Here is a 20669-nt window from a genome sequence, read left to right on the forward strand (position 1 = left end):
ACGCGTTTGTTTTGCAAGCACATTGAAAGGCAATTATACACACCCCGGGCCTCGTCGAAAGTAATAAGCAAATTAACGAGACGGTGAATCACTTTTAATTATGTCTCTATCAGCTCTTCTTCCTCCTGTTTGGTCTGATTAGAAACAGGGAGAGGAAATAAATGATTCTATTTGACGGCAAGTACTCACCAAATAGCACGCCGTAATTTACTGGGATATTATCGTGTTGATTAATAGACAATTAAGTGTCTCGGCTGTAGACATGTCTGAAATGAAGCTCTCAGGAGCTATTAAAGAGAAAATTATATCTGTTTTTTAAGTGTAAAATATATATTTAAAAGAAGATGTTCTTAATTAATCATTAATAAGTTCATGACATTTGCATGTACTTATTTATTTTGCTCCAATTTCAAAATGCTATGTGCAATCAATCCTTGTGCAATTTAACTTCACCCCCCTTTTTTGTACGTCGTATATGCCACCACTAGGACACGATACGCCGAAAAAACAAAACAGTTAAAGATCGCCACGTAGAATCATTTCTCTTATGTATTTGTAGGTGTGCTTTCACGGATTGAACAGCATTATTGTATATTGCTGAACAATCAGTGAAAAATGGGAAATTGACAGTGATCTATAATGACGTCGATGACTTACACACCTCCAGTTATATGAAAAAGGGTCGATATGGATAACATACATACATCATGTAGAATAATTTATAATTTATAGACTGAACTACATTATTTCATGTCTTCCGACCGACTCTTGTTCCAATTCAATCGATACTCGCAGACCGTGCACAACAACATGACGTCAAAATTCCCATTAGCTCACATCGTCCCCTTTCTTTCAGGTGTGCGAGTGCCCGCGGCACGCCTTTCACTTGGTGCTCCGTGCACGCGCAACACTTCCCCGATGGCGCGCGCCTTGCAAATAGGCCCCCACCATCCTCGCAGAGGTGGTTTGGTCCGGAGCTCGCGGAGGAGCTCGGCGCAGTCTTCCGCTGCAGGTCGCCGAGAGAGGGACGATCTTGGCGGACACCTGAATCTGGAACGCGCCGGTTCTCTGGACTCAGCATCACCGTCATAATTATTAACGTCATTATTGTCATTTTTTGGACGTTGAGGAACATCTGAGAAGGTAAGTTGGCGGTCTTTGTTTCTACCTGGGTGCACTTTTGCGGAGGCACTTTGTTTTTGGATGGTGGGGGTTCTGCATACTCATTTTTCGAACTTGCAAGACTTTTTTTTTTTTAAATCAATTGTGCGTCTTGCACGTGAGACCCGTTTGCAACTCCACTTTTGACTTTCCACTCACGTTGCATCACGCCATTAGAGGGGTGTTTGCGGGTGGCAGCTGGCCTCACTCGAGTGGACATCCCCAAAACTTAGCAAAGAGGAGCGCTTTTAAAGCTCTGTTGAGAAACACTTGAAACCCGTTGCAGAAATGCCGTCTAGGGTGCTGGTAATTGCATGGTTTTAATCACAAACATTTCCTGGGACCATGTGCATTGAAAGCAGCCTTGATAGTCATTTCCACGAGTGATTCTGCGTTCAACAGCTCATTAGTTAGCGTTAATTTGATTCAAAAATGCAGTTTGATTGTCAAGATGAGATGCATTTTAGCCCGAATCTTTCTTTACGACTTGGTGCGCATTGAAAGCAGCCTCGTTTGTCATTTTCCGTAAATGATTCTTCCCTATTCAGCTAATTATTTTTCCCTTAATTTCATCTACAAATGCGTTTGTCTTCTTGTTAACCTGTCAAACAAAGGAAAATAGTTGTTGGAAGTGTTCAAATGGCTGTCAGTGGCGGATGGCGGGCGAGAGGGGGCAGTGTTGAGCGGCCAGGTGAGATGTGTTGCTGCAGAGCAGGTTGACAAACACAAAAAGGTCCTTGCTACTGTTGATTGCTGTCTTTTGGGGATTTTTTTCAATGTTGAGGAGATGATAAAAAAACTCCAAGTATGTGTGTGTTATTTTGCGTGTGTTTCGCATTGGGCAGGCTTGAGCGCATAATTGTTTTGTGTTTTTTTTTTACTTTCATTTGCTGTTTAATTGAGACTGTTGATGGAGCGCCTTTAATGAAGAGGCCTTTATTATTCATTAACTCTCAAATGGCTCTCAAGTACAGCCTAGCAGATATCCGTTGTATTATTTATTTTATTCATATTGCTTTGATTGGGAGAATTTATTTCATGATCCAAAATTATTGTTAAAATATGGATATCATGTTATCAAGATTCTACATCATTAAATATGATCTCTTAAGTATTTGTGGTTCATATTTTTTTATACATTGTCAACATTCATCTGACTATTTTTATGATAAAAAGATTTATACAGGATGTTTTTTAATCCAGATATTTATTTCATGCACAAGAACACAATTTCTGTTATGTTCATTCATAAAAATATCAGCAAAATTGTATCTTGGGGGGGGAAAAATACAGTTATCAATAATCAACTGTACCTGAATAATAAATACTGTGCAACACATATATACTGCAAACTGTACATGAATATATGGATACCGTTAATATCGTTTTTTTTTCCTCCTCTCCCTACCCAGTGTTTTCCTTTCTGAACTCTGACTGTAAATTTCCCCATTGCGGGACAAATAAAGGATATCTTAAATACGGAAGTGAATTTGGTTAGCGGCAAGATTAGTCAGCAGCATTCTAAGTCTCCTAAAAAAAAAAAACCCACGAGCACTGCTAACTTAGCAGCAGTGCAGTGAGAACTACACAAAAATAAACTGAATAATATACCGCATGCAGATGTGAATGTGAACAAAAGCAGCAATAAAAGTCAACAGCAATATATGTGATTTTAAAAAAAAAGCTATTCCTGTGCTTATTATCCACATGTGTGAATCCTCACACGATTGTTTTTCTCCGAGCGCTAACCCACATGTCTTATGGCGGATTAGTGTTTTTGTCGCCGCTCGGAGTATCCCGGGTCGTTCCTTTTAGATGGAAAGCAGCTTTTCATGCCTAATGAATTTATGAGGGCTCTTGACAGCTCCTTGTGGTGTTTTGGGGGGAGGCGGGGCGGTCAGTTAGTGGTTTTTCGAAGGGGAAGGGGGGGGGGCGGTAGGGTCAACCGGACCAACTCCACTTTCTCCACGCCGCCTTTGTTACGGCTCCTTTTGTTGCCGTCTCTCCGGAGTGGTCTGATGTCAGCATACATTATTGATTTTATTTTTTATTTTTTTTTAAACCAACACTGTAGCCGCTCATCAAATTTGCAATGAGGCATATTTAAACAGGTGCTCCTTGTCTGGGCCACGGGGTCGCTGGGTTGTATTTGTCTGGGAGGACATGAAAGTTTGATGTCGGGAGAACCGGATCGCACTACTTCATGCCGTCTCCGTCCTGGCTCGTTTTGATGAATGCTTCACAGTTTCAGTCGCATTTAATAGCAGTGACGTAACTGCGCCAATTAACACGCAGTCGCCAAGAAAATGTGCCGTTTGTCCCATAAGTGTGCTCTTACTTTCCTCGGGCTGAACGCATAGTGGTGATATCATGGCATCGCCTGTCGATTGTAGTATTTCCCTAGTCGCCAGGCAGATGATTTTGACGTAGGGCTGTAACGGGGGTGATTCAGGTAATTTCTCGTGGGAATTTCCGCTGTGCTCGCCTGGAAACAGTATAAGACACACAGATGGACATATTGTACATGGAAATGGTCTCAGCTCTTTTCAGATCCTCAGTATGGCACTAATGTTAATCATTCTATTCGGAGGATAAAGAATGTATGACTGTGTTGTAATTATTTTCTACCTACATGTGTTGCTGAAACATTTCACTTGTGTTCAAATATCTGTTGCTCAAAGAGTTTTAACACCACAATCGACTTTTTCAATAAGAAGGTGGTGGTGTGATCGTGTCATCACCTGTGGATTTTAGCTGTTCCCTAGCCTCTAATCAGATGGCTCTGATGTCCAGGATTTTTTTTCAACCACTGAAGGAGAGAGTCCTGTCTCAGATACCGTTGAAAACTAATACAGTCAGCTAAGTAATAAAAAGTTCAAAGATCTGGTGGCAAGGTGGAAAACACTGAGGGTTCTTGTGCTTGATGTGGTACGATAATCTTCAAGGTGAAAATTTGGCAGCAATATATGTGAAATCTGTAGGGTTCTTATTCCTAGTAAAGTATATTCATCTGAAGTATAAATACAGTACCAAGCAACGGTTGACCTGGAAGTGAAATTTATATGGTTCTTGTGTCCGGGATAGGAAAGTTATCCGAAGTTTAAAGGCTCTGGCAGCATTTTGATATGGCTGATGTAAAATCAAAAGCGTTTCTCCCCCTGATAGAGTAAAATCATCTTAAATCTACTAGAGATCTGTCAGCTTTGTGTACAATCCATAAGGTTCTTGCTCATGATGTTGTATGATTTTCCAAAGTTTAAAGATCTGGCAGAAATTGACATGGATGATGTCAAGTTTTCTGCTTCTTACATGGTAAATTATCTGAAGTTTTAATGTCTGGCAGCAAAATGTAAAATCAACAGTGTTCTTACCTTCATTAAATACATAGCAGAAGTTGATGCTAAGATGTAAATCAATTGGACTCACCCGGAGCACCTTCAAAGAATCCTGGCTCGGATATCTTTGAAAATCAATTTCATGCTTACTGTGTGACTCTCATCATTAACCCTGAGAGCCCACTGAAATGAGGCTCGTTTTCATGTGCGTACCTTTTACTGAGTGTCATTGAAAGCCACATTGAGAAATAAATGACACATGCAGGGCTAGCTAGTGACACGCTACGCGCTAACGAGACACATCAGCGGGACGTAGTCTGATACACCATGTTGGAAATGAATAATTCCAACATGTCTGTCTGAGAAGAGACCTCCCTCTGACCCCCCCCCCCCCCCCCCCCTCCTCGCCTCCTAGTATTGTTGCCCTGCGTGGCCTTGGCTCTCTCTCCTTTACTCTCTCTGCGCCCGCCATGACACTCAACCTCAGTGTGGTGTGAAACCAGACGCGGCCACAGCAACCTAATCTGTGCTAACACTGCTAATCATGCTAATTAGCTCTCCATTAGTCTCCACTGTTTGCATACAGAGAGTCGGTCAAGTTTCACTGGCTGAAGGATAACGTTGTTGGTAACTGACGGAACAATAAATGACTGACTTTGAGAAGTGGGGCTTTTTGTGTGAGGGGGAGTAGGTGAGGGGGGGGGGGGGTAACGCAAATGTATTTGTGTGCTGTTTGTGTTAGCGTGTGTAGCCTATAAGCATTTTTGTGTATTCACATACAGGCGTGGGTTTCAGTGTGTGAGTCTGCGTGAGAGCACGTGTCTGTGTTGATTTCAAACTCGATCGGCAAATTGGTGCCGTTGTTAAATCCAGCTTCTTTCACCTTAGACAGCGGGCCAAAATAAAACCTGTCCTCTCACATGAACACTTTGAGACAGTAATTCATGCCTTTGTCACATCCCGGCTCGATTACAGCAATGCCCTTTACTTTGGAGTCAGCCAGTTCTCCATTAAGTGCCTTCAGCTGCTCCAAAATGCCACTGCTCGCCTCTTGACTGGTACTCGTAAGAGGGAGCATACAACTCCCACTCTGGCATCCCTTCACTGGCTCCCCATTCATTTTAGAGTTATTTTCAAGATCCTCCTCTTTGTTTTCAAATCTCTGAATAATCTCGCGCCACCTTACCTCTCTGAAGCTCATCCGCCCCGACACACCTGCCCGGCGCCTCAGGTCTGTGGACCAGACATTATTAGAAGTACCAAGAACTAAACTGAGGCTCGGAGGGGATCGAGCCTTTTCTGTTGCTGGTCCCTCTCTCTGGAATGACCTCCCACTGAACATTCGGCAAGCCTCCTCGCTGCCCATCTTCAAAGCCCTCCTCAAAACTCGCTTGTATTCTTTGGCGTTCGACTCAGCATGACTTAGATTAGTTCTTGGTTTTACTATTTGGTGCTCTCCACCGCCTTTATTACCGATTTGTCTTACTGTTTATTGTGCATGTTAAATTGCTCCATGTACATCTCTTGGTATGCAGCGATGGCTGTTTGAAAGTGCTCGAGAAATACTGTTGACTTGACTTGTGTGTGTGTGTGTGTGTGTGTGTGTGTGTGTGTGTGTGTGAATCTGTCTATTTCCAGTGTGCGTCTGTGTGAATGTGCATGTGTGTGTTTGTTTGTCCGTGTGAGTGTCAAGGTGTGTTTGCGTGTGTGTGTGTCTGTACGTGTGTATGTGTATGTGCGTGCGCCAACTGTGTGTGTCTGTCTCAGTGGGTGTTTGTGTGTCTATGAGTATGTGTGTGAGTTTGTTTGTGTATGTCCATTTCTGTATGTGCTGTGAGTCTTTGTGGACGTGAAGGCATGTGCCTTTTCTCCGGCGTCCCTGGTGCGAAGAAAGGAGGCGGAGGAGAAAGTGCCCAACGGAGGCGGCCATTGTGGGGGCAGGAACACTGTTCCTTTTGAAAGGTGTGTGTGTGTGTGTGTGTGTGTGTGTGTGTGTGTGTGTGTGTGTGTGTGTGTGTGCATGGCAGCAGCTTCCAGAAGCTTTAGGAAGCAAAGCAGCTCATTCAACACGCTGTTCCAAACGTTATCAAGGATGTTGGGAATGAATGTTAGTTGGCTTCAAGGACTCAACCAAATTGTCTTTGGTGTTAAAGTTTTTGGGGGTTGGCAGGAGGCCTTAAAATGTTATTATTTTTGTTTTTGCCGTAATGTGTAAAAAGGAAAAAAAAAGTCCAAATCGTCAGATTGTTGCCATTCTTGGGAAGAAAAAAAAAGTGAATATCAGCCAATTCAATCTTCTAGCTGATCAGTGAAGCTAACGTAGGCCTTTTTTTCTGCGGGGTTTGACCAAGTGAACAAGCGCTAACCCGCTAGTGCTAACATGCAAAACTGTGTTCCGGTTGTTCCTGCTAATGTGGTGTCAATTGCATGACATTAGGCGTCTGGTTTCATCTGATGAAGTGAAAGGCAGCAAAGTGCTGACGTGCGCTGCGTCTTTTAATAAGGTAAAAGCTTCAAGTAAAATGTCTAGCCATGAAGCCAACACATCTTCAATCACTTTGACTACAAATTACAGCGCGCTGTGTCGGCACGGTTCAAACACTCATTGCAAAACTAAACCCTGGCTTTATACCTTAAATTGAAACCATAATCCTGCACTGAACATGTCATTAAAACCCTAAACCAGGCATGTCCAAAGTCCGGCCCGCGGGCCAAATCCGGCCCGCGGTCGAATTTCATCCGGCCCTCGGCCCCTGTCATAAAATCAGTGCCGTCTGGCCCGCAGGTTGGGCGCAATGGAACACGTGTTGCATTGACTGAGGTCTCGTCGACTGGTGAGTGATGTTTCATAGAGTACTGCTTCCCTCTAGTGGCTAAATGAGTAATAGCATTCACTAAATGAGTAATAGCATTTAGACACTAGAGGGCATCACTCACGAGTTAACAAGACATCACTCCGTGTTTATATTGACTGATATGTCATATTTCAAATGATCCTTGCAGTTGTGGATATGTGTATTGCTTGTTCATTTCCCTGTTGTTCGAGTCAAAGGTTTTGTGACTATTGAAACGTCATGGTGATACATTTTATGTTTCAAATCAATCAATTTGCACTCAGGAGACTTCCGTTTAAGAAAAAGTCAAGTGAATAAGCAGTTGCATGTGATATACCTGTTTCAAATGAACCAAAAGAAATTCTTAAGATTGTTGAAATTAAAATAAAAATGGAAATGTGAAACAGACTGGCTTACTAAAATTTGTTGAACAATATTGTTGTTCAATGTAAAGAATGTCAGCCAAGGTCGGCCCCCCGACATTTTACCACATAAAATCTGGCCCCCTTGGCAAAAACTTTGGACACCCCTGCCCTAAACTGAAATCTTTCTTTTATCTTGATTTGAAGCCGCCAATCAGGCTTAAAGGCCCTTAAAACTTAACCGTTGCTTGCTAGCATAATGTGAAACTCTAAAATCCCAAGGCAGACTTTAGCCCAAACTTTATTCTTTAATCCTGACTTCAAATCCTAATTTGAAACCCCCAAAATGGCCACTTTGTGTGCTCTTGCTGCGCTTTGTGTCTAAGAAATGACTTGCCCGGCATGCTCACGTTTGTTTTGTTGCTTTTCCGGGAAGACAAAAGAGAACGGTGGCCTGAGTGACAGATGGCAGCAGAAGCCACCCCAGAGACGCGGCGAATGTAAACCGGCTTGCGGCGGGCGGCAAGAAAAAAAGAAAACTATTTGCTGAAGAAAAAAACGAGCCAGGCAGGCGTTTACGGATATCGGCAATAAAGGGATAATTAAGGTTGCTACAGCGAGACACTGTTTTCTTGGAAAGCTAATCCTGGTTTGAAATTGTAACGCAGCCTCAAAAACCTGATTTAAAACCCTAACGTTAGCCTTTAGACATGATTGAAGCCTTAACGTGAAACCCTAACTCTTCCTTTGAAACCCTTATTTAAAACCGAAAACTGAAATCCTAACCCCGGCTTGAAACTCTCATTTCAATCCCCAACTCTGACCTGAAACTTTCAAACACAAATTTGCCTTGAAACCCCAACATTTGTTCCCCGTCATACATTCTAACTTATATATTGAGGCTATTTCATGTAGCAGAATGCTCCGAATAGTAAACCCGGGTAATAAGCGTGATGTCATGTCCTCTTGTAGCTCACTCGACTTAACTCGACTGCTCCGATTGTTTCGTTTTGGTCACCATGACGACGCCAGGGTCTTTGTGGCAGGCAGGAGGTGTGTGACAGTGATAAATGTGCCGGCCTAAGAAACGGAGCCTCTCGGCCGCTTCAATCGCGATGCGTGATTTATTAAGCACGACAGAAAAAAAAAAAAATCAGCTTTCACTCATCAAGGTGGACGGCAGGAATTAAGAAATGAGATTCAGCCATGCTTCAATTTAGCATCAATCCACGCCCGCCGCGGCATCTTGTTTGAGGGCGGCCCTTGTGGCGCGCGCGTGCCCAAACAAGAGATGGAGGACGGCGGGGAACCACGTCTGCGTGATGGAGATAACGAAGGCAGCTCGTCCTCCTTTTGGACGGCTCACAGCCTCGTACGGCGACTCTTATTAGCTTCACACACACACACACACACACACACACACACACACACGCACACGCACACGCACACGCACACACACACACTTTGTCTTTGGCATCACCGCAAGGTCAATCGCGGTCACCTGCCATCCATTTTAGGCCTCTGTGCTAGTAGCTGCGCTAATGCTAATGCTAATGCTAATGTTCATGTCTTTGATGCAATCTGGTCTGTGATTTTGACGATTTGTGATCGAGGAGTGAGCAATAAAGGTCAGAAGCGTCTCTTTGATGAGCTAGAAAGTATTTTGTTACACGTTTTCCTCGAGTACACCTAACCTTTAGGTATCCTCTTTGAGTGACAAGTCGCACAGTCTGGTCTTTCATTGAACAAAAAACCGCTCCAACCGGCCTCATGTCTTTGATTGAAACTTTGTCGTTTAACGCCAAAGTTTTACTCATCTTTGTCTTAGATGAACAACCGAGTTACAAATAAAAATGACTGTAACAGTTTGACGCGCGTTGGACTTCAACAGCAAGAGTTTCACGTTGTCTTTGATGAGCATCACGACGCTCTCTGGAAGTCAAATTCCAGCAAGAAAAGCAAAACAAAAGACGCAGGCAGACCTCCCTGCAGCGCACTGACCTGGCCCTCATCCAACATGGCGGCCTGCCTCGCCTCCACTTGACCACGCGGTCGGGAGTGTGCGTGTGCGCGGGTGTGTGTGTGTGTGTAAAACACAGATGAAAGATTTGAGCTGCAATGTGCATGAAAAAAAAAAAAAAGGCAAGCCATTAAAAGCTTCCACTCAGCGCGAGGCGTTCACTGTCCTGCCAAGTGCATGCGTTGTTATAGCACTCATTCAGCTTTTTTTTTTTTCAATTAATTTTTTTATGAGGCTTGGATTACTTTTTTTTATGTTTGTCTCAGGAAGATTTTTCTGCGACATCTATGCTGACGGGATCAAATCGGCACCAGAATGAGTTTGTCAGACAAGCGTCCAAGTTCCTGGCAACTCGACAAGTTCCATATATTGTGTCTTTGAACAACCGACGTGTCTTGGATGGTAAGATTACATATATATGTTATTGGCAAAGGGCGGCCCGGGAGTCCAGTGGTTAGCACGTGGGCTTCACAGTGCAGAGATACCGGGTTCGATTCCAGCTCCGGCCTCCATGTGTGGAGTTTGCATGTTCTCCCCGGGCCTGCGTGGGTTTTCTCCGGGTGCTCCGGTTTCCTCCCACATTCCAAAAACATGCATGGCAGGCTGATTGGACGCTCTAAATTGTCCCTAGGTGTGAGTGTGAGTGCGAATGGCTGTTCGTTTCTGTGTGCCCTGCGATTGGCTGGCAACCGATTCAGGGTGTCCCCCGCCTACTGCCCGGAGACGGGTGGGATGGGCTCCAGCACCCCCCGTGACCCTAGTGCGGATCAAGCGGTACGGGAGATGAATGAAATGAATGAATGAATGTTATTGGCAAATAGCAGTGGCATCGTGACACATTGTTGACACCGAGTGAAGGACACATGAACAAAGTTATATACGTCGCCTTTGCGTGACAGTCGCGTGTCTTTGATGAGTTTCAAATCCAAACAATCTTTGATGAGTGACCAATCTACATCTCGTCTTTGTTGAACATATTGCGTCTTTGCGAGCACCAGTTACACCCTTATTGTCATAGATGATCAACAAAGGTACACGCCTTGTCTTTGATATCGTTTTGAATACCCTATCGAGATGGCAAAAAATAATTAAGACGCAGCAAATGAAATCCACTACTTGCTCTACTTTTGGGCAACACTTCTACAAAATGGTGCCGCTTCCCTGGTGTGTTTGTGATGTTGCAGCGGTCCAAGAAGTTCAATGTCCACCCGTCCGCGCTAGACGCCCGACTGACTCAGCTCATCAATAATCATCAGCCTCAAATCCTCGTCTCATCAAAGACCCCATTGATCCTTTTAGCTGATGAGCTCATGAACGTGAGCCAAATTCAGAGCAAACGCCGCCCGTTTGTAATGTCGTCCGCCAGATAGGATTGACCATGTAGATAATTTTTTCCCCGCTTATATCGTACTTATGGTTGTCCTTTGAATTATGAAGGCTGTATTTTTGCGGCACGTATCAGTCCGCTTGTTTCCTGTAATGAGCCACAAACGTGAGCATCTTGGCCTCTATTTTTGTTTGAGCTGGTGTTGGTCGTTTTGCAGATGAGTGGAGGCCTGCGAACCTGTGAGAGGGAAGTCCGCCGCTGTGGGAGTGGTCACGGCTGACTTGTAAAGTTCTCTCATAAAGTTAACTGAACAGTTCCCGAAAGTATTAAACTGATCTCTTCTTGGCCGTCAGGTTTTCAGAATCGGACGATATTTGTCAAAATGGTGGAGTAAATTTGTTCGACTACAGAGAAAGATCAGATTTCACACCAAAAAAAATTTGAATTGCGCATCATGCCCTTTGGTGAGAACGTAGCTCTTGATGTGGCCTGAGCGTGCGGAATTTTGGATTGACTTTCTGCCACCGCGGCGCAGTGAGCCTCGCACGAAAATAAGGAGCCGCCGGCTTTTGTGCATAGTTTCACATTTCGTTTTTGATTTTTAGCATGAAAGTCATACTTGGCGTCTTATCGGAGGTTCGTCGCTGTGGGGTTGGATGTCCTCCTGGTTTTGGGTGGAGATCGTGCCAGAATGACAGAGCCACAGTTCCAGGATTACGGGACTGGAGTTGCGCCGCGGGAGCTCATTGTTTTCCTTTCCTTTTGGATTTAGTCTCCGTCCGGCGCCTTTGATGTTGTGGCTGTTGTACTACAGCAGCAGTATTTTGTTTTGTTTTGTATTGTTGGCCCAATAAATGCACAAAAAGATGCTGAAAAGGCACACGAGACTTTTACACTATACCCCCACTGGACATCATTTGTTCTGATTTAACATTCTTCAATGGTGACTCATTCAGGCAGGTCTTTTTTTTTTCTCTCCATTTCCTGAGAATTCCTGTACTTTTTGACCCCCTCAAAAAAAATTATTATTCTTGGAAATACGCCCAAAATAGGGCTGAACACTTCCTGTTTTTAATTTTTGGTTATTATTTGTTATGACCAGAAAAATCCATCCATCCGTTATCTGATCAAAGTTTTGTGATTCACCTTTTGTGAATTTTTTTTAAAAAATGAAGTCCAAATAAAAACTGATCTTTAGTTTGGATTGATTTCCAGCTTTGATGTCGCTGCTACTGAGCACGTTTGGCAGCAGTAGCATCACATAAGAAAAAAAACCCCCAAACAAACGTTTTTTTTTTTTTGCATTCACAGATAAAAATAAGGTGGCTTTGCTATTTACCAAGATTTGTCACATCATTTCTTTTTTTTTTTCTTTTTTTATTTTTTTTATTGAGCAGCCTGACCGCAGTCGCTAGGAACGAGCGGCGATATCTTGCAGCGCCTTGTGACGTGTCTTTCCATTAGCCGGTCTCTCTTATGTTGCTGTCTTACCACGTGAATGCGAAGAGATGAGGCTCAAAGTTGATCCGACGTGTACACAGCCGTCAAATATTGTGATGGAGAGTGGAGGAGGAAGAGCTACGAGGAGGTGGAGGTGCAAAAGTGTCAGTCAAAGCGGGAGGGTGAAGAGGGATTCTGAATAATGGACGTTTTTCAATTTGGTTTGAATTGACACGCTTACGATCTTACGATGTAGATGCTTGAGATATCGCTTGTTTCAACATAATATACTGTAGATTTTATTTGAAAGATTTGCTCATTATTAATGGTTGGATGATTCTAGGATTTTGGAAATCTTTTATTAAATTGCGTAACACGTACACACTTGCAGCATCCGAGTAAATTGAATTCATTTGTGACAATTTCTATTACTTGCTTTTTTTTTGGCCAGTTATTCAAGTTTTGATCATTTAGGTGTTGCTTGTGGAACTTTGGACACTTTAATGATATAGCTAATAGCTCCACTCTGGGGAAAAAAAAAAACTTTTGTTGAATGGAAGTTATTTTAAGTAGACTATACAGCTACCTAAAAAAATAAATCAATTTATTTTTAGAACCACTTGATGAATTAAAATGGAGTATTTTTTTTTTCAGTGTACTAATTTTGAACGAGCCAAGCAGTGTGTGCATCTATAGTGGTGTCACACAAAGGGCTTTATGGGAATTATTCCTCCTGACTTGCTGCAGTGAATAAGTGTGATAATGAAGATAATGGCGACGGTGGGAAGGGGCCACATTGGTATTGGGGGGGGGGGGGTCAGCGTTTTAGTGCAATGCCAATGTTCAGACTGTGCATCACGTTTATAGACGAAATACACTTTTTTTTCTTTTAGCAATGAAACGTCTGCATTTGGAATGTCGCTCTCGACGACACTACGTGGAAGGAGCAAAAGTCTGAAATATATAAATATCGACGTGTTAATCGGGGTTGGTTTACGTCAAGGCGGCCCCCCTCCTCATTCGTGTCTATTTTCAGTCGCAGGCGAGTCTGAGCCGCTTGTCCGGGTTGCCACGGTAACAGGCCGCCGCCATTTGTTCCAATGAGTCGGATCACGTTCAACGAAGCGCTAAGCTAAACTAACTTTCGCGCATGCGTCACTTGACTGTCATTTCTCTACTGTTGATGAGCTTTCCGGCTTCTAACGCGCTTGAACTCTGATGAACTTTTAAGGTATAGCCCCCCCCACACACACCTCTTGACCCCAAGCAAGCCCCACCACACACACACACACACGCACATTGTGGCCCCGCCCCCTAAGCTCCATTGAAAAGTTGCGGTTTGTTTACGAGATCGCCACTGTGGGTCTTTGCCGCGTTCATGAACGGCCGGTGAATGAAAGACTCAGCCCTCCTCCTTCTCACTATTGCCTCTCCCAGGATCGTGGTGAAAAGGAAGGCACGCCTACCCAGCCCCCCCCCCCCCCTCCACGAACTCCTGCCCCGCAACCCCACCCGCGCCCAAGTGATGCTAAGTTGGTGAGTGACCGCTTTCATTTCCTCACTTTCCGCCTCCTTTTTGTGCTTTCTTTACGCTGGGAAATTCCAACAATTCCCCTTTTTTTTTCCTCGCTTGGGCCTGGAATGTTTCACTGGGCCATGAGAGATGAAGACTCATGCGCTTGGTGTGCGAATTGGCATGTACCCAACAAGAACACGGAACAATTTGGAAAAAGAGTAAATGTTTTCCTTAATATTGCAATTTAATATGCAATTTTTTTTCAATGTTCTCTTCGAAAACATACTGTATATTTACATACACTTTGGCTTTGCTGAAAGCAAGCTCCCAAAAATAACAGTTCTCGTAAAAATCTTATGCCTATTTAAAAAAAATAAAATAAAAAAATGAATATTTTTCTCAAAATTTCGTGCCTTTTTTACTTCTTTATTTCACTGTATGGCACCTCTTCAAAAATCATTTATTATCTCTCAAGACTTTTTAGCAACTTTTTTTTTCTTTTATGCTTAAAATTTTACCACCAATACAGAGTTTTTTTCTAAAAACAAAATGTGCTTTCTCCATGTAGTATTTTGACTTCTCTCCCACAAAAAAGGAAAAAAAAAATCCAAATCATGCAACTTTTATTCCCCGCAAAATGTTTTTTTTCCCTGTGTTACTGGTTTTCTAAAAGAGAAAAAAAATTCTAATAATTTTTCCCCAAAAAATATTCAAGAAAATTCTAATAATTTTCCCCAAAAAATATTCAAGAAAATTTCATCCTGCCAATCTACCTTAATTTTTCTTGAAATGATATATGTTGATTGTACATAATATTACAACCCTTTTTCAATAGTTATTCATCATAATTTTATTCTTTTACTGCGGTGCCATCTTCGAGCAACGTGGGGACCCCTGGCGGTTCTCCAGTGGACTTGCTGTTGTTATTACCTCCGCCAAGGCCGCCCCCCCCGAGCCTTGTTTGCTGATATTTAGTTGCGGATGCTAAGAATGCGCCGGAAGAAAACAAGTTCTTTTCTCAGGCAAACTGGGCTACGGGGAGGCGGGCGAGCTAACAGTGGAGTTGGAGGGTATCGCATGGGGTTGGGGGGGGGGTTCTCTCTTCATTCTCCCTGGCAATCGAGCACGCCACCATTGTGGCATGGCCACGGCGCATTAGCGCGTCTTTACAAGGTGGGAGCATTCAGCGCACAAAGATGGGCACATCCTTGGACGGCCTCACACTGGGGGCCTTCACTTCTCAGCGGGGGCAGGGGGTGCGCGCCAAGAGGGTCCCCCCCCCCCCCCCCCCCGCGTTAGCAACACATGCGGGATGATGATGATGATGATGATGTCATTGCTTGGCTCTGACCGGATCGTCTTCCCGGAGACTTCATCATGTCCACTAGGCTCATAAGGGCTTTGTAGACTTCATCTCAGATTTTCATTTGGATAATATTTTAATTTAGACTTCAGGTGGACCTGATAGACTACTTTAGTTAGACTTTGTAGAGGTCTTATGGACTTCATTTTGAGTAAGCGTCATTGAGACATCATGAAGACTTCATGCACACTTCATTTTGAGTTCCTATAGACTGCAAGTGGACATCTTATGGACCTCGTTAGACTTCATTTTCAGTTCACATTTACTTCATCTTTACTTTTTCGTGACTTCACATAAATTACACGTATACTTCATTTAGATGTTATGTAGACTTGATTTAGACCTCACGTGGGCTTGACCAACTTCATGTATACGTCATTGAGAGTGTAGAATTTCCACTGGACTTCATTTTACACTTCACTTTCAGTTCAGATGAACGACATCACTTAATCTTCATTTCGCCTTTATGAGGTCATCATGTACAATTTATGTGGAGGTTATTTCGATTTCATCTTGAGGTCCTGTATGCCGGATGTGGACTTCTCAGTTGACTTGAGGTAGTGTCACGTTGTGCCCGAAGCGATGGAATTATTGCTTCGTGCACAACAAAATAACTGAAAGGTGAATCCCCGAAATAGCAGACACAAAAGAGATTTTGTCAGAGAACAAAAAGGAGTCTTTAATGACGAACACAAAATACCCGACAGGGAGAATAACAAAAAACGCTGGTCAAAATAAGGACCAGGGATAGAATAAAGGGAACAACAGAAAACGCTTGCGGAAAACAAATGGCAAGGAAGGTCTGATTAGACGATTATATAAATTTTGTACGTAATAGGAATAATGCCGTGTAATAACAGCCACAAAGCTAAGAGGCAACAAATAATCCAAATAGTAATTTGAGTGAGAGAATATTGGTGCGGCGTGGAATTCTCCGGCAGTGAGTAGACTGCCAGAGCGTTCAAATAAAGGCTAAGCAATTACTGCCAAATGGGTGACAGGTGTGTAAACGGCGGGCAGAAAGCCCGCCCCCTGCTGGCAAACACGGGACGTGACAGGTAGACTTCATTTTGATTTCAAAAAGATTTAATGCGGTCTGGATGTGGACTTAATTTACACTTCATAAAGACTTCATGTAATATTGAAAATTTTCATAGTTTCTTTAGCCTCCGTGTTGACATGCAAGACTTTAGCCGGATGTTGCCTGGTTTGTATAGACTTTATTTAATCATCATATACAATTCTTTGGCTTGATGTTCACTTGCTAGCCAGGAGGCTGCATTTCTCCAATTTTATTTCCTCATCCCTGTTGTTTGTGTTCAGTGTCTTTTTTCTATTTCATCTCATCAAGTTCAACTTTTTATACGTCCGTGATTGATGTCCCTACTCATTTGTTTCCCCCAGGGGATTTTTTAAATGTTTTTTTTTTGGATGGGGCTTTTATGAACTCCATCGCTCAGCTCAAGTGGGTCTGGCGGCCTTTGTGTTGGGGGCTTAAGCAAGGGGGGCGCAGACTATAAATCGCTCGCTGATCTTTGGAAGCTGCGTCCGAGCAGACTGGATTCCCGGAGGCTAACTAGCTAATGATTAGCCACCTCCTCCGGTGATTCTCGGAATCCCGTTGCCGTCCTTCCTTTATATGCCGACATGGTTGACATTTTAGTCAATTGGATGCTAGGCGAGGGTAGTGTGTTAGCATTAGCGCAATGTGTTAGCTTTAGGACGACGGCTGGGAATATATTTGAAGCCGGGGACCAATTTGTTGCTGGCGGTGAGTGTTCGCGTGATTATTTTTCAGCGCGGATTAGCGGTTAGCGGCTCGAGCCTGCTTTCTAATCAGAGCAGGACCGGAGACTAATAAGGAGACCAGCAGGGATAAGTTCAGGTTGTCTACAGTTTAATTAAAGACTTTTGCGTCCATGTTTCAGCTGGGCACATTTTGAAAGGTGCCGACATGCTAGAGAATAGCATATGTGACGTGGAATTGACTAAAGTCTCGTAATTTAAATTGACGTCTGATATTGTTCTATACACGGTGATCATTTTCAGTTGACATTTTTAATGAACACAGATGTATTGAACAAAAAATAAATAAAATAATGACTGTTGGTTAAAAAAAGTGCACAAATAAACTAAGAAACAAATTGAAAGCAATATTGCCAAAAGTGAGCAATCAAAAATGACATAGAATTTTTTTTTACTACACATGAATTCACTACAACGTAGACAAAGATAATGCCATTCAAACCACCTCGAAAGTCTGGAGGAAATGGCCTATCTTTCTCTCTACTGTAAAGTTTAGCAAATATTCAATTATAAAGTATAGTAAAACATAGAGTAAGCATTAAGGAACAAACAAATAATTGTATTCATTATATATATATATATATATATATATATATATATATATATATATATATATATATATATATATATATATGTATTCGATGATTGATCTGAAATTTATTCTGCCAAATATCAGAATCTCCATCACCTTAAAAAAAATTTCATTTTGGTCCAGCCCTGATAAAGAGCTATTTAAAAAAAAATACAAACAGCGAACCATAACTGACGTGTTTTGCTTTGGCTCTCAACATAGAATACTCCACATAAACAGAGGTGTGCACCTAAACGCGCATTTAAAGTGTACTTGGTCAGTTTGAACAAAAGCCAAACGCCTTCACAATAAGAGTTCTTTTCCACTTGTTTTATTGTCGCGCTGAGGGTCAAATGACGGCTGTTTTAATTGTCCTTTTTTGATTTCCCCCCCTCCGTGCCATCAGAGGCGTTCCTACGCAGGAAGTCAATGAGGCGTCTGTCAAAATGAATCAGTGGATGTATCAAAAGAGGAAACAAGGACTCGCGTGAAAGAAAAGGACACCGTTGGCCCATGCGTTTTTGTTCTTCTCCTTTGCACATAATCAATCAGTTCCCTTTCATGCCTCTTCTCCATTTTTTCTTTCCTTTTTTTTCCCCCCATTCCAAGGGAACAAAAGGTTTGATTTGGACCTCCTCCTCCATCTTGCAATATCCATTTACGTTACAAAGATATTTGGCAGACACACACACAAAAAGAAAAAAAAAATCAAAGGTAATTCCATGGCTCAAGGACAATCACGTAGAGGCTGTCTCGATTGATTTGAGATGCATGGTGACACCTTTTAGGGAATTTACCCACAATAATATTGACGAGTTAATTAACATCTCAATGCAAAACATGTTACAGTGAGCACAATGAAAAATGGTGCGAGCATAAATGTATATAGAAATATTTTTAGAGGAAATGGAACCCCAAAACTACACAAATAATGAAAAAGAGGTGCACAACTATTACACACGCACACACAAATCTACTATACACTAGTAGACAGAACTATGCGTGGCTCTGTTGCCTTAGGAGTTCCACAGGGCTCAATTTTGAGGCCGCTGCTCTTCTCCTTATATTTTCTGCCCTTGCTTCTATTCTGAAAGTGCTTAGTTGGTGAGATTTCTGACCCGTTCGGGAAGAAGGATGGTTTCTCAGCGTTTTCATCGTTTCAGAGACATTAAAACCTCGATGGCCTTGGAAGTTTTTGAATCCTAAAGGAAAGAAAACTGAAGTGACAATGTTTGTTCCCGGATGCCCATGTGACATTATGCAAAGTCAACATTTTTCAGTTGGATTGATTTTTAAATTGAATTAGCAAAGCTGTGCAGTTGTCAAGTCCATCTTTACCTTGGACAGCTGGTAAAGGTGAAGCGCTTTTCATGCACAAGACTACATAGAAACTGGAATCCACAGCGCTATTACATCACAAATGGATTACTGTAATTCACTTTGTTTTGGAGTCAGCCTGTCCCCTGTAAACATCTCCATTTGTCTCATGTTTTCAAAGTGCTTCATAAATAAAGTCGAGTTGAGCCAAGTTGTCCGGTTCATGTCTTCTTTTCTCCTTAACCCCAAAAGATGATTTGGCTCACAGGAGGCTGTTGAAATTCTTCTCCGATTGACGCCTCATGTCAGCATTAGCATTCAGTAGCCAACCGGATTACTGTCCCGCTCCAGAATGACCTCCTTTATTTTATCCAATGGCATTTCTATGCAGCATTAATCAGAGGGAGCTTTTAGGGCGGACATTTTTTTTTTCCCAACTTTCAATCTTATTTTCCCCCAGCCGCATTGTGTGACTGCTAATGAGATCTTAGGAGCAATCTTCCATTTCCTGCCAGGCTTGATGGCATTTACCATGAAGAACAGATTGTGATGACACTTGTCATTTCTTCTTGTTTTTGTTGTTGTTTTTTTTTGTTAGCGGGTGAAGTCGCTGGCGTGACGGGTAACCAGCCAATGTGTTGTGAGACCACAAAGCAATTAAATGCGGCTACAAGCTGTTTGGGTTTTCAAGATGACATCACATTGGATTTAATTACACATGAATCATAACCATAATCATTTTAATAGCAGATTAGCGATGTGAAGCTTCACGGTCTTGCTTTTCTTTCGTGCACCGTGGTTTCCTCATTAGGAGTTTATCAAATGGAGCAAACATAAGCAAGCTACCAGGGGCAGGATTATATCTCACAGAGTCATTGCTGAACTTTCCACATTGTGGCAAGAGGCGCTAATCAGCAGCTAGCTCATAAGCTAACTGGCTTACCGGGGTCCTTTTGGCTGGTAGATTAACTCATTCATTCATTCATCTTCCGTACCGCTTGATCCTCACTAGGGTCGCGGGGGGTGCTGGAGCCTATCCCAGCTGTCTCCGGGCAGTAGGCGGGGGACACCCTGAATCGGTTGCCAGCCAATCGCAGGGCACACAGAGACGAACAACCATACGCACTCACACTCACACCTAGGGACAATTTAGAGTGTTCAATCAGCCTGCCGTGCATATTTTTGGAATGTGGGAGGAAACCGGAGCACCCGGAGAAAACCCACGCAGGCCCGTGCAGGAGAACATGCAAACTCCACAAAGGGAGGCCGGAGCTGGAATCGAACCCGGTACCTCTGCACTGTGAAGGCGACGTGCTAACCACTGGACTACCGGGCCGCCAATGACAAACTAATCACATCAAATATTGCATTAATGTTTGAGCCAAAAAAGGAGAGCCTTAAGGAGAATTTGTCCTTTTTGCTGAGTGGGACGTAGATTTGACTGTCATCCACATACCAATGAAAGGAAGTAGCACCCTTCTTAAGGTGGAACCCAGAGGCAGAAAATAGACGGCAAACATCAGGGGCCCCAAAATTGAACCCTGTGGATCGCCATACGACAAATCGGGACTCTGAGTAACCCAAGTCTAACACAGAAAGTCCTGCCTGCCAAATAGG

At 42.9% G+C, this 20669-nt stretch overlaps 1 protein-coding gene across 1 annotated transcript in view; it reads left to right on the top strand.

The window, feature by feature from the left end:
- The first annotated feature begins 16892 nt into the window (after window positions 1–16892).
- sema5ba (sema domain, seven thrombospondin repeats (type 1 and type 1-like), transmembrane domain (TM) and short cytoplasmic domain, (semaphorin) 5Ba) overlaps window positions 16893–20669 on the top strand; it is a 52635-nt gene continuing 48858 nt past the window's right edge. The window contains exon 1 of the mRNA XM_052082526.1: window positions 16893–17129. Coding sequence (XP_051938486.1) covers window positions 17006–17129 — 124 coding nt within the window. The 5' untranslated portion in view covers window positions 16893–17005. The remainder of the gene's footprint in view (window positions 17130–20669) is intronic.

This window comes from Hippocampus zosterae, chromosome 12 (assembly GCF_025434085.1).
Source record: "Hippocampus zosterae strain Florida chromosome 12, ASM2543408v3, whole genome shotgun sequence".
In the NCBI taxonomy this organism is placed as follows: Eukaryota; Metazoa; Chordata; class Actinopteri; order Syngnathiformes; family Syngnathidae; genus Hippocampus; species Hippocampus zosterae.